The following is a 23,463-nucleotide window of genomic DNA, read 5'->3' as shown; positions in this document are numbered from 1 at the left end:
TAAAAAATTAAAAAATTTTAAATTTTTTTAAAAATATTTTTGAAACGTAAAAATAAACAACATCTTAGTCTTAATAGACACGAAGAACTATAATACATTAATTAGAATTTTATTATCAGTAAAATCCAAAAAAAAAAAAAAAACTGTTCATTTATTTAGGAGGCTGTCAACATCTCTCCTACATTTAAAACGTATCAAAATTGTTTTTTTCTTTCTATGAATTATTGCACGGAGAAAGAGAGAAAAAACATGTAAATGCAGACAATTGCTAAGTGAAGGAACCATGCATGTGCACTGCATTCTTCTTCTTTTAAACGGGATACACTCACTTACTTTGACACCACAATAATTTGGATTGCAAATTATCAAGTTTCTGTTTTTTTTTCTTTCTTCATGAGTTGACTTGTTTTCCTGCTTAAGAAATTTATTGATTTCTTTCTATTTTAATAAGATTTTTAAATTATTATGCAGAGTAGTATACCAAATAACTTGCCAGCATGTTAATAATTAGTAACATACTAGACACTTTGCTTGCACCGTACTGAACGCAAGATCAATTTTCTAAAATCCTAAAAAATAATATTAAAATGTCATAAAACCAAAGAATCTGATAATGATGTATATTAGATGAAATATTGTAGTCTCGATACTGAAACAATATTCAACTAAAAAAAATAACTCTAAGTAAATGTAAATTGATAGCATATACTATGTTGCATGTTGATATTTTTTTTAATATAAAAAAAGATATTTAGATAATGATAGTATTTTTAAAAAAGAAGAGAAATTTAAGACCTAAGTTATTAATCTAACTGCATCCAATAAGTCTGGTTAATTTAATATATAATACAAATCTAAGGATGGTCAGTCTTGACCATCGTAACTCACCACAAATTTTGTTTGAATATGACTCAACGGTTTACTTATTGTATATATACTCATTATTGTTTTGAAATTTTATATATATATTAAAATATTAAATTGATATTTTTTTAGCAATAACAAAAAAAACTAAGATAAAAATGAAAAAAAAAACATCGGTGTCCAATTAAAGAAATCTTCCCTTTAAGGTTAATTAAATTTTACCAAATTGTGTTATGAAAAGAAAAAATCCAAACATGCTCTTAATACTAGTTGATAGAGTTTTTCTTTTAATAACAGTTTTTCTTTTAATAACATTAATAATGTTATTCTACTGTAAGAAAAACAGAGAGAACAAGTTGTCACCGATTATTTTCATAATAATCATTCAACCGAAAATACTGATTTACCCCCAATAAACAAATGAGTTCTCACATTATTTTGATTAATAATGTTTTTTTTTATTTTTAACGTGGCTTTTCAAATTAACTTGTATGTACCTTAATTAATTTTATATATTTTAAAATTAATAATCATATAAATCTTTAAAAATTCTAATCCATAATATTCTCTCTTATGTTGCAATGCTTTTGTCGTATGAATTAGTTTATGCTAATCTTTAACTCTATTGTAAGAACATAAAAATTGATAATTATACTGATAGGAGGAGTTATCTAAGTAAAAATGATTATATGAAATTTAATTTTAATTAATTTAATTTTAAATTTATTTTTAATAAAAAAACAAGTTAACATATCACTAAATTGATCCAGTAAAACATACTGGATTTAATAATACCCGTAAAAAAAACAAGAAAAAAAGCAGGATCTTTTGATTATTGGGACATGAACAAAATCGAAAGATACTGATTTTGTATAGGACAACCAAATCCACTTGGATGTGAAATTTTACCACAGATTTTTATCATTGTGGTAAAAATATTATTGGTTAAAAAATTGAATTTAAATTTTATTTAAAATTATTTTTTAATATATTTAAATTATTTTGATGTGATGATATTAAAAAATAATTATTTTTTAAAAAATATTTTAATATATTTTTAATTAAAAAATTCTTTAAAAAACAACCATTTACAACACTAATAAACATGCTGTACATGAGAATATTCAATCGGTAATTTCTTCTCTTTCCCATAATGATTATAAATTGAAATGCATTTGAGATTAGAAGTGATTTATTCATTGAATGTACTGAAACAATTATGTTATTAAAAGAAAAGGGAAAACGTATCATATCTTCAAAGCGGATTTTTTTTTCCAAGCTTTTTTCCTTATGTCATTTCAAAAAAACAAAATTAACAAGAAATAATTAAAGTTGACAAAATGGATGGATAGGTTATAGATATCTTCTTTTTTTTATATTAATATAGGTGTTCGAGCCAACTTGTGTGTATTTTCATTAATTTCACGAGCTCTAAAATTAACATTCATATAAACCTTTAATAATTATAAAATTTATAAAACTTAAATTAATAAATTATTTTTAGAAACAAACTTAAAACATAACTAACTGAACTACACCAGAGGATTATTTTTTTTATCCTTTGGAAACGTGTACAGCAATACAAGTGCCTTTTTTTTTTATCTTGTTTCCAGGTTTCAACTGTTTAATATTTTTTTTATTTTTTAAATTCTAATAAATCCCATAAGTTTTAATGTCGTATAAAAAAGAAATTAAAAACTCACTTAGACGTAAAGTCTCTTAGTTCGATTTTACTAACTCATATATTAATTTTAGAAAATTAACTTCATGGTTAAAAAGATTTGGTTCTTCCCTTGACTTCTTAAATTTAAACACTGAAGAGAATTCAGGGTGAATTGCCCTGGTTGTTTTATGATTTTTTTTTTACTTTACAACTAAATTTATAAATATTACACTTTCTAATATATTTTAAAAATTAACACAAAAAAATAAATATAAAAAATAATTATTACCACAAAACTTATAATATCTCCCTTCCCTTCGTGCTAAGCTTCTCTCCTCTCTTTCCTCTCGCAGTCAACAATCACAGATTCTCTCTTCAGAAATTATTTCGATAGTCAAAGTCAACCAATCTCATCATAGTATAAATCCATTTTACGAGGGAGTTGCACGACATGGAAAATGCCTAATAAACTCTAACCGCTTCTGGTAAAAAGGGGCTCCTAAAATGCTGCTATACTGAAGGACCAAATTGACAAATAGACTAGTAAAACGCAGGCTCCTAAATTGTTCCGGCTACCGTGTATTGGAGAGTGTAATTATGGTTATTTTTTAAAATATTTATAATTAGCTTAATAGCTTTTTTATTGCTTTTTAGTTGCTGTTTCTGCAACAGAAAATGGTGTATTTACTTCCCCAGAAATCGCAAGGTCATTTGATTTTTCTTCAGAAGAACGAATTTACAACTGGTACTGTTTCTTTGACCATACTCTAATTTCCTCTTACATTCTGTAAATATATTACTTGATAGATTTTTCATATGCAAATGGTGCTGTGCTTCTTCTAAACGTGTCTTAGCATATGTTCATTCATGGTAACATCATCTAATTGTTGGATGCCAAGTGGGAATCTCAAGGATTTTTTAAGCCAAGTTTTGACCGAGGGAGTGATCCTTTTGTGGTTTCAATGCCACCTCCAAATGTTACTGGTTCATTGCACATGGGGCATGCAATGTCTGTGACTCTTGAGGTTTGGAACTGAACTCAAACTTGTTGATTTATGACCTGAACTTTCATTTGTTTTTCCTGTACATCATATTAGGATCACACAACAGCTTTTGAGCCACCGCTCAGCTAGGGTGTTGGGGAGGGGGGGTGGTAAAAGAGTAAAAGGAGCAAAGAAACAGAGGAGAGGAAATATGCCACACATCTTCTCATTAGATTAGCTGATATAAATACAAAGGATTGTAACAAACTAGAAGCTTATCCCTGAGGATCAGTGTATAGCTTAAAATACAAATTCAAAATTTAAACAAACTGAAGCCGTTACAACAGTGCATGATAAGGAATCATGAGACGTCTCTAATATGCCCCCTCAAGATTGGGGTCGTGTGACGAGACCAATCTTGGATTTAAGTGAAAGAAATCGAGACTTGGGAAAAGGTTTTGTAAGGGCGTCAGCAAGTTGATCATCACTTGAAACATGAGAGACACGTAAAATGCCATTTTGAACCTGCTCACGAATAAAATGAAAATCAATGGCAACATGCTTCATCCTTGAGTGAAAAACTGGGTTTGAGCACAAATTGGTTGCCCTGATATTGTCACAATAAATCACAGGTGTCTGAGGCAGAGCAATACCAAGTTTTGTCAAGAGGGAACTTATCCAGTTAAGCTCTGCAGCTGTGGCAGCTACTGACCTATATTCAGCCTCCGTAGAGAATCTAGCAACTGTTCTTTGCTTCTTGGAACTCCATGAGATAGGGTTACGACCAATGTAAACAACATAGGAACTGGTAGACGTGAAGTCATCTTTGTTTCCAGCCCAGTCAGAATCGGAAAAGGCATGCAAAGAAAGAGGGTTTGCATCAGCAAAGGCATGTAAAGAAAGTGGTGAGTCATGGTAAAGCTGAATGCCATCACTAGAGGAACCATGCAAATAACGTAGAAGATGTTTCACAAGAATCCAATGTTCTGTAGTTGGTTGATACATGTATTGAGAAAGCTTGTTAACCGCAAAGGCAATGTCTGGCCTTGTGATTAATAAGTATTGTAAGCTGCCAACAATTGCTCGATACTCTGTGGGATCTTTAAGAGGTGAACCTGAGTGCAATGTTATAGGAGGACTGGTAGGTAATGGAGTATGGACAGGTTTAGCATCCATCATTTTTGTGCGAGTAAGAAGATCAACAATGTAACGTCTTTGAGAGAGCAGTATACCATGATCAGTGGGAAAAACTTCCACACTGAGAAAGTAAGATAAGTTTCCCAGATCTTTTAGAGAAAATCGGTGAGAAAGCAGTTGTATAAACTTCTGCACTGTAGTATCATTATTACTGGTAAGAATAATGTCATCCACATAAACCAAAAGGTAGAGCAAGTTACCTCCAGTGTTGAGAATAAAAAGAGATGTATCGGCATGAGCATTGTGAAATCCTGAAGCAATAAGAAATTTGTGAAGTTCATGGTACCATGCTCGTGGAGCTTGTTTAAGCCCATAAATTGCTTTCTGAAGTTTACAAACATGAGTTAGATGATCCAAATCAATAAAACCCGGAGGTTGTGACATATAAACATTGTCCGAGAGATGACCTTGCAAAAAAGCATTGTTTACATTCAGTTGTCGTAAGGACCAACCACGAGTCACTGCAAGGCTAAGAACTAAACGAATTGTAGTAGGTTTCACCACAGGACTAAAAGTGTCATGATAGTCAATTCCTGATCTTTGATGAAAGCCTTTCGCAACCAAGCGTGCTTTGTACCTGTTAATAGAGCCATCAGAGTGACGTTTAGTTCGAAAAATCCATTTACATCCAACTATATTGTGACTGGAATCTGACGGGACAAGCTCCCATGTCCCATTTTAAACAAGAGCATCATATTCTTCAGACATGGCACGACGCCATTTTGGATCTTTGAGTGCTTGGGTCACAGTGGTTGGTTCTACATCAATAGGGTGAGATAGTTGTGTGGAGAGATTAAGTTTCTGGATTGGTTTTCGAATGTTGTTTTTGGCTCTAATGGTTATGGAGTTTAGGGGTGGTGGCTGTAATGTAGGTTTATGAACTGGGATAGAGGTGTTTTGTTGGGTGTTGGATGAAAGCACAGAGGTGGTTGGTTGAATGTCAGGTGAAGGTATAACAATGGTTGGTTGGACAGGAGGCTCATGTGGTAGGTGTGGGGCTGTATTTGTAGTGGGGAATGATGCATCACAAAAGGGTTGTCCTTGAGGTTGAACTGTAGATGGTGTGTTGAATGTCCCGGTGGCAGCTTGGTTGGTTGGGACTGTAATTATAGGAGGGATCCATGTGGAGACAGTGGCTGGTTGTGGATTGACAGGTTGCATGTTTGACTTAAAAGAGGGGAAGATTGATTCCACAAATTTGACATGACGAGAAACATACATTTTAGATGTGGGAGGATGATAACACAAATAAGCACTTTGAGTTAAGGAATAACCTAGAAAAATACACGGTTTGGAACGAGACTCAAGTTTGTGAGATGTATAAGGACGTAACCATGGGTAACACAAACTACCAAAAATCTTAAGTTTAGAGTAGTTTGGGGGAGAGCCAAAAATGCATTCATAGGGGGATGATAGATTTAGTGTGGGGGTGGGCATGTGATTTATTAGGTAAACAGCAGTGGCAAAGGCATGAGTCCAAAATATTAAAGGAAGTGAGGCATGAGATAAGAGAGTGAGACCGGTTTCGACAATATGACGATGATGTCTTTCAGAATATCCATTGTGTTCAGGAGTGTGTGGTGGAGTAGTAAGGTGAGTGATCCCATAGGTAGCAAGAAAAGTTTGAAGAGCTATGTATTCACCACCATTATCAGAGTAAAGTGTGTGGATTTTATTTTGAAAGTGTGTTTTCACAATAGCTTTAAATCGGATAAATACATCTTTAACTTCAGATTTATGTTTAAGAGGATAAAACCAAATGTATTTAGTAAAGTGATCAACAAATATGACATAATATTTAAAACCATCATGGGAGAGAATAGGGAAGTCCACACATCAGTGAAAATAATTTCAAGTGGTTGAGAGGAGACGATGGTAGATGTAGAGAAAGGTAATTTGTGACTTTTATTGCAGTGACAAGCATTACATAAAAAAATCAGAGATTGGAGTGGAAGACAAATCTAACTGATAATGTGAAATAATGTGTTGTAAAATGGAAAATGCAGGATGGCCTAATCTATGATGCCACGCAGATGAAGAAGTTTTGACACTAGAAAAGGCTACTAATGGAGATGACAGGGAAGAGGGGACCGACCATTCATACACCCCATCCTTCGTTTGACCCTTCAAAAGGATTGCCCTCGTGTGAAGTTCCTTCACATAAAAAGAGGATGGTAAGAATTCAATAGAGACATTGTTAGATGTACAAAATTGAGAGATGGAAATTAGATTCTTTTTCATGCTGGGAACACACAAAACATTGTCTAATTTAAAAGATGTGTTATGAGTGGTAAATGATGTAGAACCAGTGTGTTATTGGAAGACTTGATCCATCACCAATCATAATGTTATCAGAACCATTGTAAGGTGTGTGAAGAGATAGATTACTCAGGTCAGCAGTGACATGATGAGAAGCACCGCTGTCCAGTAGCCATTGAGGAGTGGTGGAAGTAGTGTTGGATGCAAAATGAGCTTGAGGTTGCCAAGTTGTAGTAGTGCTGTTCATTGGTGGAACTGGAGTTGTATTTGGTTGATTTGGCACCAAGCGAAAAGAGGGACATCTTTTAGCAGTGTGCCTCTGTATTCCACATATCTGGCAGTAACCAAGATAAGGACGTGAAGGAGGTCGTTGGCTGCGAAATGAGTTTTGTCCAGTGTTTGGAAACACAGGGGATCGGTTATTGGCATTGGGTAAGGGACGCCAACCTGTACCATGGTTACCATAGGGACGCCAATTATTGTTGGTGTTACTAGAGTGCAAAGAGGGACTCCAACTGGTAGTGTTACGATTGGCAGGATTTGTTGTGGCTGGAAAATGAGAGGGTTCAGACTTTGCACCTTGAAGAGATGCTTCAAAATTAAAAAGCTTTTCATGGAGTTCATCAAACATGATCATGGTATAGCGTGCTTGAACTGCATGTATAAGCTTTTTATAGTCATCCCCAAGACCATCAAGAATTTTATCTGTGAGGTCATCTTCATCCATTGGTGCCCCAAGAATAGCAAGTTCATCAACCCGACATTTCATCAATTGAAGAAACTTTGTAACAGTGTGAGACCCCTTGCTCAGATTTTTAATTTGATTCTTGACTTACTTGATGCGCCCTCGGGATGGCTTAGCATATGTATTTGCTAAGATCAACCAAGCTTCTTCTGATGTTTTTGCTCTAGCAATGAATGAAATAATTATGGGAGAAAGAGATCCAACTAAAGCATTAAGGATCAGTTGGTCTTGTCCAATCCAGGTATTGCAAGCAGGATTTGGTACAGTGGTGTTGTTTTGAGTGATAGTGGAGGGTGGACAGGGTTTGGATGCATCTATATATCCTAAGAGGTCATATCCGATAAAGAGTGTGTGGAATTGAAGTTTCCAGGAGATGTAATTAGTTGTGGTGAGTTTGAGTGGGACTTGGGCAGATGTATTGATGGAGATGAGAGATGTGTTTGATTCATTTGTGTTTTGCATATCAGGCGCAGAGTTGGAATTGGTTGTTGTCATGTTTTTGGTGGCTGGGGAAGAGAGTAGTATCAATTAATTGCTCTAATACCATAAAAGAGTAAGAGGAGCAGAGAAACAGAAGAGAGGAAATATGCCACACATCTTCTCATTAGATTAGCTGATATAAATACAAAGGATTGTAACAAACTAGAAGTTTATCCCTGAGGATCAGTGTATAGCTTAAAATACAAATTCAAAATTTAAACAAACTGAAGCCGTTACAACAGTGCATGATAAGGAATCATGAGACGTCTCTAATAGGTGGGGGGGGTTTGCCTCACGGTAGCTTTTTGCCCTCCAAAGAACAAAATATCAACTGCATGTAGAGTGCAGACACCTAGTTTGTCTCCTAGGCAATCCTTCTAAATGGTAGGTGGAAATTATAACTCACTATGGACATTACACTCCTGTTGATGCACTTCTTATCTATTATTTGATCATTGGATGTGGTTACGTAGCTGTTGCTTTTAAGAATTGTTCTAACTTTCGCTTCATTTTTGGTTAATGAATCAGTTATAGTGAAAAATGGTAGTTGTAGCTGTAGTTGCTATTTATTCAGCATACAGAGAGGATGTTTGAAGCTTTCTTCAAAGAATAAAAAAGGAAAAAAAGTGAATACCATATCTTGCTGGTTCAAATATAGGGATCCAATAACTATGCAAATGAGAAAAAATATGATTGTAAGATATAAGCGATACAACATGGAATGATTGTCTGAATATAATCATCTAAGGCTTATAGCAAAAGAAAATGCTATAGATGTCAATATATTCTCCTTTTCTTTAATAGCTGTCTTTTGTAGCTGTCAGTATATTCTCCTTTTCTTATTCTATTTCTTTCATAGTTGTCACTATATTCTTCTTTCCTTGTTTAATTTCTGTCATAGTTGTATATCCCTTGATTCTCTCTAAAGATCTCAATTATTGTCTAGGCCTAGTATTTTAAAGGATCTGATTATGTTTATTCAATCCTAGAATTCAGGGATTTGATACTTCTTGATGTGTATATATATTGTAACTCTCTTAGTGAAAAATATAGAAAACATTTCAGAATTTCTCTTGTATTATCTTGTCATGGTATCAGAGCAAAAATTCTGAAATCAATTCATCTTGTGTCTAGTTCCTTGTCTGGTTCTTCTATTCTGTTTTTCTTGGACTTGATCTCTTGGTTCTTATTTCTAGTTAAATCATGTCTCTGGAACGATCTGAACATTTTCTTGTTCGATTCACTGGAAAGAACTATTCTGCCTGGGCTTTCCAGTTTCAGACTTTTGTCAAGGGAAAGGAATTATGGGGTCATATTACTGGGACAGTTCCTGCACCTGTCAGTGAGCAGGAAAAGGAGAAATATGTGAAATGGGAGGTGAAGGATGCTCAGATTATGTCTTGGATCCTTGGAAGTATGGAACACTCCATGCTTCTCAATCTCAAGCCTTACAAAACCTCTAGAGAGATGTGGGATTACCTGAAGAAAGTTTACAACCAAAGCAATACAGCACGAAGGTTCCAATTGGAACTCGAGTTGGGTCAACTCAGTCAAGGCAGTATGTCAATACAAGAGTTTTATTCTTCCTTTGTAAATCTTTGGGCTGAGTACACAGACATTGTGTATGCAAGTGTACCTCTTGAAGGACTTATTGCTATTCAAAGTGTGCATGAGACCAGCAAGTGTGATCAGTTTTTAATGAAGTTAAGGGGGGAATTTGAAGCAATCAGGTCCAACCTGATGAATAGAGAACCAGTTCCTTTCTTGGATATCTGTGTAGGAGAGCTTCTCAGGGAAGAACAACGGATCATTACACAGGCTGTCTTAGAGCAAAAAGCTCAAAATTCTACTCCAATTCATGTTGCATACACTGCTCAAGGGAGGTCTAAAGGAGGTAGAAATATGTCAAATGTCCAGTGTTATAGCTGCAAAGGATTTGGACACATTGCCACTACTTGTACTAAAAAATTCTGCAACTATTGTAAGAAAACAGGGATATCATCAAAGACTACTCTATCCGGCCTCCAAAGAAATCTGAAACTGCCTATAATGTTTCGGTTGGTTCCTCAAATACTCCTAGTCCTAGTCAGTCCTCTATTACCCCTGAAATGGTCCAACAAATGATAGTTTCTGCCCTTTCTGCTTTAGGCCTTTCAGGTAACCGAAATTCTATTCCTAAGCCTTGGTATTTTGATTCTGCTGCTTTCAATCATATGACCAACACTGCCTTACCTTTAAATAATGTTCAAAAATATAAAGGCAATCTTCATATTCGTACTGCCGATGGTAATCCCTTGTCTATCACAACTGTTGGTGATATTTTAGCCCTTCTAAATACTGTCTTTGTGTCTCCTAAGCTGTCCACTAATCTTATATTTGTTGGTCAATTAGTTGACAACAATTGTGATGTTCATTTTTCCAAATCTGGTTGTTTTGTGCAGGATCAAGTGTCTGGGAAGATGATCGCGAAGGGACCTAAAGTGGGACGCCTATTTCCCTTGCTTCTATCTCCCTCTCCTATGTCAAATTATATTGCATATAATGCTATTCAATATGATAATCAGGTGTGGCATAGACGTTTAGGACATCCTAATTCTCATGTACTTCGAGTCTTGTTTAAATCTGGTTTACTAGGAAATAAAAATTCGACTTCTTCTAATAATGATATTGTTGATTGTGCATCTTGCAAACTTGGTAAAAGCAAAACACTTCCTTTTCCATTGCATAAAACCCGCACCACCAAACCTATTGAGATCGTGCATACTGATGTATGGGGTATTGCACCTGTCATTTCTCATAAACATTACAGATACTTTGTTACATTTATAGATGATTTCACTCGTTTTACTTGGGTATATTTTCTTTGATCTAAAAGTGAGGTCTTCTCTGTGTTTAAAGCCCTTCTTGCCTTAGTTGAGACACAATTTTCTGCCAAAATCAAAATTCTGCAATCTGATTCAGGTGGTGAATATATGTCAAATGAATTTCAATTTTTTCTTCAAAGTCATGGGATCATATCACAACGTTCTTGTCCTTTCACCCCACAACAAAATGGTGTGGCTGAAAGAAAGAATCGTCATCTTCTTGATATTGTTCGAACTCTTCTCCTTGAGTCATGTGTTCCTTCTCATTTTTGGTGTGAAGCTTTGTGTACTGCTGTTTATTTGATTAATCGATTACCATCTCCCCACTTAAACAATGATTCTCCCTACGTTCGTTTGTTTGGACATGCACCAAATTATTCCAATCTTCATATTGTTGGATGTGTTTGTTTTGTTCACCTTCCTGCACATGAGAGAAATAAACTTACTGCCCAATCTGTCAAGTGTGCTTTCTTAGGCTATGTTGTCACCCAAAAAGGATTTCTTTGTTATGATCCACATGCACGTCGAACTCGTGTCTCTAAGAATGTCATATTTTTTGAAAATCAGCCTTTCTTTTGCACCCAACAGCCTTCAGTACTTCCTTCTCTATCTGTTTTACCATATTTTCCTGAGTCACCAACACCAGTACAAAGGTTTAAACCTGGTTATGTTTATCATAGACGCACTCCTGCTTCTACTCCTTCTCCAGGTCTCACTGAGGTTCCTTCACATCTTCCTGCAACATCTGATCCTGTTCTGCCCATTTCCTATGATCCCCCTCCTCTTCGTAGAAGCTCTAAACCTCACAAACCTCCTGAAAGTTATGGTTTTTCCACTCCTGTGGCTATGTCTACTACTCTGTCTTCTATTTCCACTCCTACTTGTTATAAACAGGCTAGCGCACATGAGTGCTGGAAACAAGCAATGGAGGCAGAACTTCACGTACTTAAGGCCAATCATACTTGGGATATTATCTCTTGTCCTCCACATGTCAAGCCCATTGGTAGCAAGTGGGTTTATACTGTGAAACTCAAGTCTGATGGATCTTTGGATAGATACAAAGCTAGATTGGTTGCTCTTGGCAATAAACAACAATATGGCTTCGACTATGAAGAAACATTCGCACCCATTGCTAAGATGACTACGTTGAGAACACTTCTTGCTATTGCAGCCTCTAAAGCTTGGCCTTTATATCAGATGGATGTCACAAATGCCTTCTTGCATGGGGATCTTAAGGAAGAGATTTATATGCAACTTCCACCTGGTATGTCCACAACGGCTTCTAATGATGTTTGCAAACTAAGACGCTCTTTGTATGGGTTGAAACAGGCACCTAGAGCCTGGTTTGAGAAGTTTCGCAACACTCTTCTCACCTTCTCCTTCACACAAAGTCAATATGATTCATCACTTTTCTTTTACAAGACCACCACTGGTATGGTATTTCTCTTAGTCTATGTCGATGATATTATCCTCACTTGTAATGACATTGGTTTGATCGCCAAGCTTCAACATATGTTGCATAGTACATTTCAAATGAAAGATTTTGGACATCTCATATATTTTTTGGGGCTGGAAGTTCACTCTAGAGATCATGGTTTGTTCTTAAATCAACATAAATATATTTAGGATCTCATTGAGCTAGCTGGTTTAAAGGATGCTACTGCTGTTGATACACCAATGGAGGTGAATGTGAAATACCGAAAAGATGAAGGCGAGCTTTTGCCTGATCCTTTTTTATATAGGCAACTTGTTGGTAGTCTTATCTACCTAACAATTACAAGGCCTGATATCTCCTATGTTGTCCATATAGTTAGCAAATTTATGCAGGCACCTCGACATCTTCATCTTGCTGCAGTTCGTCGTCTTATTAGATACTTAATTGGTTCCCCTACTCGTGGGTTGTTTTTTCCTAAACATTCTACTCTTACCTTGACTTCCTATAGTGATGCGGATTGGGCTGGCTGCCCGGATACTAGGAAGTCTCTCACGGGCTGGTGCATTTTTCTTGGAGATGCCTTGATCTCTTGGAAGTGTAAGAAGCAGGATTGTGTCTCTAAATCTTCTACAGAGGGTGAGTATCGCGCCATGTCTGCAGCTTGTTCTAAAATTGTGTGGTTACGTGGTCTTATTTCTGAACTTGGGTTTCCCCAAACTGCTCCTACTCCACTTCATGGTGATAATACTAGTGCTATTCAAATCGCTGCGAATCCGGTCTACCATGAACGCAACAAGCACATCGAGGTGGACTGTCATTATATTCGGGAAGCCTTTACTAGCGGTGTTATCACTCTTCCTCATCTCAATATTGATCTTCAAATCGCTGATGCCTTTACAAAAGCCTTGACACGCCAACGACATAAGTTTCTCAATAGCAAATTGATGTTGTTCGACCTACCCGCATCAATTTGAGGGGGGATGTCAATATATTCTCCTTTTCTTTAATAGCTGTCTTTTGTAGCTATCAGTATATTCTCCTTTTCTTATTCTATTTCTTTCATAGCTGTCACTATATTCTTCTTTTCTTGTTTAATTTCTGTCATAGCTGTATATCCCTTGATTCTCTCTAAAGATCTCAATTATTGTCTAGGCCTAGTATTTTAAAGGATCTGATTATGTTTATTCAATGCTAGAATTCAGGGATTTGATACTTCTTGATGTATATATATATTATAACTCTTTTAGTGAAAAATATAGAAAACATTTCAAAATTTCTCTTGTATTATCTTGTCAATAGAGGCCCCTAAACTGCTGACTTTATTCTGAATGATGAAGAATTCTGGAGATACATTATTCTTGAAAGTTCCTTTTCTTAGGAAAGCAAATTTTAAAACCAACAACTAAAGTTAAGATGCATGGATGGAGTGTGTTTATGCACAAGATACCAATTTTATCAATCACTCTTTTGACTTTTCTGTGAACTTTTCTCTTTGCATATCCCATTAATAATCTGCATCAATGATATGAGATGCTTTTTTAGCCATCTCATTCTATGTCATCAACGCCATTTTAAATTTCTCCAGAACACGGTATATGCAGAGGATATTACTTTTTTACAGACTTACAACTGCATGATAATGTGCTCTTGATTCTTTTTTAATCAATTTGGAGAACTGAGTTTGAGAAATATTAAGTGATGTTCTTATTGTATATCACAATTACATTTACATTTTGCCAGCTGTCTGTCTTACTAGTATCGTGAATCAAATTTGCTACCTTTTGAAGCTGTTTTTTTTTTTAACTTGGTAATCTTGTTGGTTAGGATGTCATGGTTAGATACAATCGCATGAAGGGAAGACCAACTCTGTGGCTTCCTGGTACAGATCATGCTGGTATTGCAACTCAGGTTTGTTTATGAACTCTCTGTTTATACTGATATTAGTGTGTTGATTGATTCTCCTTTTGGGTTGTTTTTAACAGAAAAAAAGTCCATTTTTCACTTAAGCCTTCCATAAAACTATTATCAGTATTGGAGATTTCCTTTAACTTTGTTTCTCTAACTCTTTAGTTGCATTTCTTGGAGAAATGAAGATCCCCTATTAAACTGTTTATATAGGGATCGTATTATATTAGATTTGACTTTTAGGGTATTGATTTTCAGTCTTTCCACTACTTTTCTTGTTGCTTATGTTTTTGGCAATAAGTTTCTGATGAAGTGTTGCTTGAATTGCTTGTGTGTTTTGAATTCTCTTTTTGAATAAATGTGCTTCTTTTCTCAGTTGGTTGTAGAAAAAATGCTTGCATCTGAAGGAATTAAGAGAAATGATCTGAGCAGAGAGGAGTTCACAAAACGAGTTTGGGAGTGGAAAGAGAAGTATATACCCCAAACTCACCCCTGTTTTTTTTCCTTTATGGGATCTATGTTTTCTGATTGACCAAGCATTACCTTCTTCTGTAGTTCGCAAAACACACACCTGTTTCTTTTTTTTTTCAGCTTTCAATTTCTTGCCATGTGTTTCTGATTCCAAATAAATTGATAGACCACATGTAATCAAAAGAGTAGTTTCAGTAGTTTTGCTGAATTTTGAAGGTTGCTGTTATTATTCAACCTTCAAATTGCTTCTACTGTTATGTTTTGCAGTAGTTTCAGTTATCAGTGCATCCCACTTCCTATGGTGTTTTTATGATTTCTTCTTGTTATGCTTTTAGATATGGTGGAACTATTACAAATCAGATTAAGAGACTCGGCGCTTCCTGTGATTGGACTAGAGAGCATTTCACCCTTGATGAACAGCTAAGTCGTAAGGCAGTTTTCTTACTGGCAGAAGTAGAACAGTGGCCAATCTAGAAAACTGTATGTGAGTGGGGATAGTTTATGGGTAGTGTTAAATTGCTAGCAATGGGTGCCACATCTCTCTCTCTCTTTTCTGGTCTTTATTTGACTTCTTTTTGGAGAGCTCTTCATTTAATTGTGCCTGAAAAGCACTTTTGATATGCTTAACTGCATTTATCAGATAATCTTTTATTCTGACACCGTGCCTTCTAATTTTGCAGAAGCTGTGATTGAGGCATTTATCAAGCTTCACGAGAAAGGTCTAATCTATCAAGGTATTGAACTTTTTGAGCTCTTTTTTTTCCGACTAAAGGGGAAAGGGGGGGATCCATGTTCTTGCAGTCTGATCCTGGTTACAAAAGTATACCTGTTCATTGGTGCTAAAGAGTAGGGGGCTGCTTTCTTCTTCCTTTTTTTTTTTCAATTTCTAGGCCTTCAGTTTGTGTATTTAACTATGCACTGTATCCTATATTTAGGATATTAAACAGTCGTTTAGTTATTGTGATAAGTGGTTCCCCACATTCATGTTTTCTTCTAGGCTCTTACTTGGTTAACTGGTCTCCTAATCTGCAGACTGCTGTTTCAGACTTGGTATGCTATTTTTGGATTCCAGCCTCAATTGATTTTCCATTATTGTTACAAATAATATAGTTTGACATGAGTTCTTTTTATTTGTGCTTAGGAAGTAGAATATTCTGAAGAACCTGGCGCTTTATATCACATCAAGTATCGAGTTGCTGGACAGTAAGTATTGGAGATTTACGCTTGTACTATTTCTTTATTTCCTCTGTAAGTATATGATGTCTAGCAGATCTTCAATGAAAATTAGTACCACTTTTTTTTTACTCATTTAACATATTCTTGACTATCTGGGTACAGCGTTAGTGCTATGTGAACTTGTCAATGTTGCCACAGCTTACTAGAAGATTGCTTCTGTATGCATATTGCAATTTTTATATTTCTTCCTTTTGTAGGAGTGACTTCTTGACAGTAGCAACAACACGGCCTGAGACTTTATTTGGTGATTTAGCTATTGCTGTGAATCCCAAGGTAGGGGCATTTTATGTAATCTACATGAACTCTTTAAACTACTAGACCAGGATGCAAATAACAAATTTTTTGGATTGATTATTTAGATCCTTAATTTAAGGAATATGCCTTATCATTATATATAGGTTAATAAGTACCAACATGGTGTTAAGCTATCCAAAAATTTGATAATCTCTATGATTAGAAGCTTGTGAAACATTGACAATAATTTTATTTCATCTAATTCATACCTGCCATTATCACTGAAAAAAAAGAGATAACTATTAGCTAATTCTTATTATTGTTTCAAGATTTTTGAAGATCAGACAGTATGGTGTTAATGTTCATTGTGACAAAGGATGCAAGCCCTCTAACTAAACCTCAGGGCTTTCATTCTGTAATTTCAGTGTGGACTTTATTTACTGAATCATTTTGTGGTAAAGCATATCCACACATTCTTTAGTCACAGTATATCATTGTATTTAATAGGAAAAAAAAAGAAGATGAAATAGGTGTAGCAGTATTCTCTTTCTAGCGGTAAAGCTGAACCACCTGCATATATAAACTACTCATGGTATGTACAGTTTGGGCGTGGCTCAGATATCATAAAATCTCCTGCCATTTAGTTGGTTGTGTGAGTATGTGGTACATGCTCTTATATGTATTCTTAGGAGATTCTGGCAAATTCTGACAGCTCAATAAGTTATATATTTGATAAGCAGGATGACCGCTATTCTAATAGTGCATGTTTTTTATTGAATTTTATGTCAACCATGTACTTATAATCTGGACTTCTGTTCCTTAAAGCAAGTTGAAAATTCAGGGAAATAACCTGGTTGCTATTTTGGCAGCATGTTGATAAAGACTTTGGGACTGCTGACAAGGTCTGTTTTTTTTATGAGTGGTAAGGATTTATCTCTTGTTGTCAATGCTTAAATTGTACAGTAAAGAATCAAAGAGGTTGGACAATCAATCACTTTCTCATGGAAATGCCTACAGCAGCAAATGGTTTTGATCCGGTCTAGGAATGCAAACAGTTATAGAATAAACAGCAAACTTTGTTCTGTATTGGCTTTTCTTCTTTCAGTTAATCCTGCTTCTCCCAAGCATTGTTTCCCTTAATAATCTAGCTGTTTAGATATTGTGATAAACATTGCTAAAAAGATAGATACCCAAGGTTATGCATTGATTTTAATCCTCTACCATTTGTGTCTATTGTGGAAGCCTCAATGATATTCTTTATGTACCACTCAATCTCTTATCAGTCATGTAATTTTTGTTGGAGGGAATTTTGAATCTTTCATCACTTTTTTTTTTCCTCATAACCAATGGTTTTCTGGAATTATTTTTTCCACATAACCCCATGGAATTAACATTTTAAATGAAGTGAATTTACTTCTCCTTAACCTCATCTATTCAATTTCCATCTGCAGTGCTCTGTAGCTGTTCAGTACTCTTGGTTGGCCAGATGTTTCAGCAGAGGATTTTAGGAAGTTTTATCCAACAACAATGCTTGAAACTGGGCATGTTCTTCTCTTGCTGACTTGCTTGTTTGGTTTGTTATTGTCTTTTATCCTGGCCGTAGTTTAATCATTTTATATGGAACCCATTTTCAAGAAATTGAAGTTGGATTGATACTTTGTGACCAGTTTGGCTGAGTGAGGGGTTTGAAACTTTCAATTAACCTGGCCAGTTTTGAAAGAATATCCAGAGTGCTTGGCAGCCAAGCCTCAATCTGTGGCAGGCTGTGTATGGAGCAAAATAGCTTCTGGTGTTTTGGGTTGTTTATTGTACACTTCTACTCTTTGTTTGTAGAGTGAACATTGACAGACGAAGTTTTCATGGTTTGGGAGCAAGAGAGAGTTGGGAAACATCTTTCATCACAGGACTGGTCACAGTTCTCACCCCTTTTATTCTTGTTCGTGGCATAGCTACTATGATTCGGCTTTTGGTGATAATTTTCTGCCAACTCTGATGGAATATATATTCTGCATCATAATTATGACTACCGGTGCTAACTTCATTCATATAAATAGGCTGGAAACAATTTTCAGCATAAAAGAGTTGATCAGTAATCGGCTCTTTTCTTGGCACAATGGTAAAACACCATAAATGTATTTGGCTTGCAGTAACTAGTGCTCAAGTTTGTTTTGAGAATTGACTAACCACTTTGTGGAAAACTCTCCAGGGTAGAACTTTCTCAAAATTCTCTCTTATAACACCCATCTTGGAGGCACCATGCCTGAGTTATGTTGTAGTCAATTTTATCCGTGACAATGGCAGGATTTAAGAGTTTTTGTGATTTACCTGGCTTCTGGCTTCATAACAAGATGAATGTCTTTCCTGTTGTAGGGTACTATCTTTTATCGCATTGAAACGTGGTTTTTTAACCCTTGATATGCATGGCTTCTTTTTTTGCCGCTGCTTGCCTTTTCATTATTTTCAGGTTTCTGCCTCCATGGCCTTCTGTTACCTCATGAGTTGCCATTGATACTTGCTTCTGTTGTTTGGACAGGCATGATATTTTGTTCTTTTGGGCGGCAAGGATGATCATGATGGGAATTGAGTTTACCGGGACTGTTCCATTTTCATATGTTTATCTTCACGGGCTTATCCGGGACTCACAAGTGAGTAGAGTGTGCTTGTAAATTTGTTCGTATGCATGTATTTGTTCATAAATCCATGTACAGCTCTATTTATGTGTACAGCAGCTCACGTCTCATGAAGACAACGGAAAAATAACTGCTGCAAGGATTACTTACCAACTTTGCTCTTTTTATTGTGATTACCATTTTACTCAGTTGCTGTTCCTATAGCTTAGTTTGCATGCATTGTTCTCACTTTTATCTCCATATCCCATGTCATATTTTCAGGGACGGAAAATGTCTAAAACACTTGGTAATGTAATAGATCCCCTTGATACAATCAAAGAGTTTGGCACTGATGCTCTACGATTCACTATTTCTCTAGGAACTGCTGGCCAGGTTTCTCTCCTGTCTTATAATCCTTTAAACTGCTCCTTCAAGACTAGATGGCATTTTCTGAAAAAAAAAATACACGGAGCCAATCTGCCTCCTGCATGTGGATGGTTTAAAACTGACAACAGATGCTATTTTGTTTTAGTAATATACATGCTTTTTGACCCAGGACCTTAATTTGTCTACTGAGAGGTTGACTGCCAACAAGGCTTTCACCAACAAATTATGGAATGCATGCAAGTTTGTGCTGCAGAATTTGCCCAGTCAAACTGATGTATCTGCTTGGGACACTATAATGGATTATAAGGTCTCTTTATCCTCTTTGAGAGGACATAGGTTTTTTTGTTGTCACGTTTTCTATGCTTACTGTAGGCATTGCCCTGTTCAGTTAACTGAACAAATTTTATTCTTCTTGCAGTTTGACAAAGAGGAGTCTGCTTCCAGGCTACCTTTACCAGAATGTTGGGTGGTAAGAGAATAGCTATCAAGCATCATGTCCATTGTCAAATCTCTATAGTTAAACTAATAACCTCGTTTAATTTCAGGTGTCAAAACTTCATGTGCTTATTGACATGGTCACAACTAGCTATGACAAGTTTTTCTTTGGAGATGTTGGGAGAGAAACTTATGATTTCTTTTGGAGTGATTTTGCTGATTGGTACATTAAATCTACCTAGTTTTTCTTTGGAATACTTTTTACCTTTATTTTAATAGAGATACTGTAGACAATAAATAAATTTCCTGGTTCTGGAATTCAAAACATAACCCTTATATGTAATGATCCCAATACATAAAGTACTTAATACATGTGAGAGGCTGCACTTTGGTAGAAAGATAGAGATTGAGATTCAGTGCATGTATGTACGTATGAAGTGGCAACTGATCCCTTAAAACGTTGGATTCACAGAGTGGGGAAATAGAGGGTAATAAGTTCTTTGTTTCCTTTTTTCATTCCTTATTGGTGAAACTCATGGTTTTTTCTTGTCTTGTGCATGTACATTCATGCTTGCTATTATGTGCATAGATGTAGAATTGAAGATAAATTTGGTGCTTGTTATACTCCAAATGTAGCTTTCTTTTCGATGTCTTGCTTTTTTGGTTTAAAGATTTTAGCTGTTTCCATGGTTTTATGCCTTCTCTTTGGCCAGGTATATTGAAGCCAGTAAAGCTCGCCTTTACCAGTCCGGGGCTGATTCAACTTCGTCAATGGCACAGGCTGTTCTATTGTATGTTTTTGAAAATGTTTTGAAATTGCTACATCCGTTCATGCCATTTGTCACTGAAGAACTGTGGCAGGTAACAATTTTGTAGCATAGAAGCCTTGTCAACTCTGCCCTAAACTTTATTGATTAGACGTTACATGAACATTTCTTCTCAACCCATCTTTTATTCAACTGAAATGGACTCCTCCTTTAATTGACCGTGTTGGTTTTGACATTTGAGTTTAAAGATCACTTTTTTTATTTTAAAAGTTGATATTATGTGTTCAAGTTTAAAAATCACTTCTTTGAGTTTGAAGTTGATGCAGCATGTTCCTTGTTATGTCACTTTGAAAAATTTGTACTGATGCAACAACATTATGTTTCACTTTATTGATTCTTGACTTCCTCCAATTTATACACAGGCACTCCCTGAACGGAAAGAAGCACTTATAGTATCTCCTTGGCCCCAGACTTCACTTCTACAGCTTCCAAACTCCATAAAAAAATTTGAAAATTTCCAAGATCTGGTGAGCACACAACTACTTCCATTTCCAGCTCACTCAATTGGTTAATCTGTGACAAAATTTATTTGTATTTCTCTTCTCTTTTTTTTTACCACAAGAATAATGAATCCATCTTTACTTATGAATTAGACTAGAGCAATTCGCAATGCTCGAGCAGAATACTCAGTTGAGCCAGCCAAGCGTATATCTGCATCTATAGTTGCAAGTGAAGAGGTCATCCAATATATATCTGTAAGTGCAGTCCATTTTCTTAATCTGTATTGTAGGTGGGCATTAGTGTGCTGTTTTAACTAGAGATTTAGTTTGCATAATCAAGTGAGGATATAAACATTCTTTCTTTTTCCTTGGTTTTCACTGGTCTGGCATTGTAAAATTTGAACCTTTTACGTTCCAACTCCATTTGTCTCATATGCTGTCTTTTCTTCCCCCTCTCCAAGCACCTCCTGAGCTCATGGCCAAGGCCCCTGGCCAAAAGAAATCATTTCTTAGTGCAATAGAGATATTAACAATTCTGAAAAGAGAAGAATACAGATAGAACATGCTGCAAACAGACTGGCCTTCTGGTCAGTAAAGCTAGGAAAAAGGATTCTTACTTGTATAAATTCTCAAAATTCCGCTGCCCAAACTGATTATAACATGTAAATGCCCTTTCATGCCAAGAAAACTAATGTAAGTTATATTTTAGCACTTGAAGTGGTCTGCCCCCAACCATCCAAATAATTTTTTTTAAAGGATAGTGAATTATGCTCTCACTATCTTTTTAGCTCTGTTTCTTTCATTAAATGTTATGTTTTCTATTTGATAAAAGAAAGGGTATTATGCACGGGATTCATCTTACCACTTCTTTGCATGCTGTTTATAAACATGTCATTGCTATATCATTCTTCCATTGCAATTTACAGATGTTTAGGCAAGGTGATTGAATAGTAGCCTTTTTAAGTAAGACACTTTGTAGCATGGCTGTTCGTTGAATTTGTGCATGTGCACACTATGCATGGTAATAACAATCACTGTCAATGCAGAACGAGAAGGAAGTCTTAGCTCTTCTTTCCAGGCTAGATCTACAAAATGTCCATTTCACAGATTCTCCTCCAGGCATGTTTATTTCCAAATCAGTTTTGCTTTTTCTGCTTTGTTTCCGCCTTTTGTTTTCTTTCTTGTAAATGGGCCAGTTATAAATGACATATAGTACTTTGCCTTCTCTCATTTTTCCTTTACTTATGACTGGCCTTTGAACTTTTAATTCTAAATTATGTAAATTCTGTTGTGCTTTAGGGGATGCAAACCAATCAGTACATCTGGTTGCCAGTGAGGGACTAGAAGCTTATCTTCCTCTTGCAGATATGGTTGATATATCTGCTGAGGTAGAACGCCTTTCAAAGCGCCTCTCCAAGATGCAAGTAGAGTATGATGGACTTGTTGCTTATCTCAGTTCTCAAAAAGTATGAGCATCTTTCTACTCAACTTTTACATGCGTTTATGCCCACAAATCTCCCCCTCAAAATAAGGGATTGCTGAACCATAATCATTATGGATTTTGTATGATCCAAGGTTATAATTTTCTAGGCCCCAGCACATCTTGATGTTAAGTAAAGACTGCTAGTGCTAGTCTCTTACCCTAGGATAAATCTATTTTAACATTCATAGCTCTTGATATCACTTTTGCAACATGCTTACAATCTACCTCGCTTTATAGTTTGTAGAGAAAACTCCCGAGGATGTTGTCCATGGGGTTCGAGAAAAGGCAGCGGAGGCAGAGGAGAAGATAAACCTCACCAAGAATCGGTTGGCTTTCCTGAAATCCTCTGTTCTGGTGTCGCAATAGGCAGTCTGGGTAGACTTCATTTCTTCTCATTGTCCAGATTAAATCCACAAAATTGGATTCATCTCATTGCTAGACCCAGTGATCCATACAACAATCTGACATCCACATCATCTACTTTCTGGTGGGACAAGGACGATTATGGATGGCCATTTAGGACAGGATAGTGGAACAGTTGGATGTACGGAAGTTTTGCATAAATTGAGTCTTGCTTTGCCTTGTTTAATGGAAGAGATAAAAGTACTTGACAAATTGCTTATAAGATTGTGCTCCTATCCATGATAATTTTTGTGCCACGGGTCACTGATAGAATTCTTGGCCGTCTAAATGTACAGTTATTCATTTACCGCCAGAATTTCTACTTATATTGTCCTGCATTTATCTTTATACATTTTTCAATAACTTCAATTCTATCGTATATTTTACCTTTATATGGATGTGTCTACCATTTTGCCTCGTATCATGGTCTGGCAGTCTTTTAGGCTTTGATGATTTGAAACCGAGTAAAACCTTTTGTATTCTCAGTGGCCATTGTAATGCAGTTGAAGAAGAACGTTGTCACTGATCAATATGAAATTTATCA

At 35.8% G+C, this 23,463-nt stretch overlaps 1 protein-coding gene across 1 annotated transcript; it reads left to right on the top strand.

Annotated features, from left to right (window-relative positions):
* Positions 1–3,411: 3,411 nt before the first annotated feature.
* Positions 3,412–23,311, top strand: LOC133700096 (valine--tRNA ligase, chloroplastic/mitochondrial 2-like; the record flags this gene model as incomplete). Its single annotated transcript, XM_062123659.1, has 21 exons — positions 3,412–3,552; positions 14,315–14,398; positions 14,772–14,866; positions 15,202–15,293; positions 15,547–15,600; positions 15,864–15,916; positions 16,008–16,069; positions 16,300–16,375; positions 17,206–17,258; positions 17,806–17,877; positions 18,870–18,981; positions 19,228–19,338; positions 19,502–19,639; positions 19,751–19,801; positions 19,878–19,990; positions 20,481–20,628; positions 20,957–21,061; positions 21,188–21,289; positions 22,081–22,153; positions 22,334–22,500; positions 22,755–23,311. Coding segments are annotated over 21 exons (2,031 nt in total), but the record flags the coding sequence as incomplete, so codon positions are not given.
* Positions 23,312–23,463: the final 152 nt, after the last annotated feature.

This window comes from Populus nigra, chromosome 7 (assembly GCF_951802175.1).
Source record: "Populus nigra chromosome 7, ddPopNigr1.1, whole genome shotgun sequence".
Classification (NCBI taxonomy): domain Eukaryota; kingdom Viridiplantae; phylum Streptophyta; class Magnoliopsida; order Malpighiales; family Salicaceae; genus Populus; species Populus nigra.
Note: the sequence above shows the minus strand (reverse complement) of the source record. Positions and strands in the feature narration are given on the sequence as shown.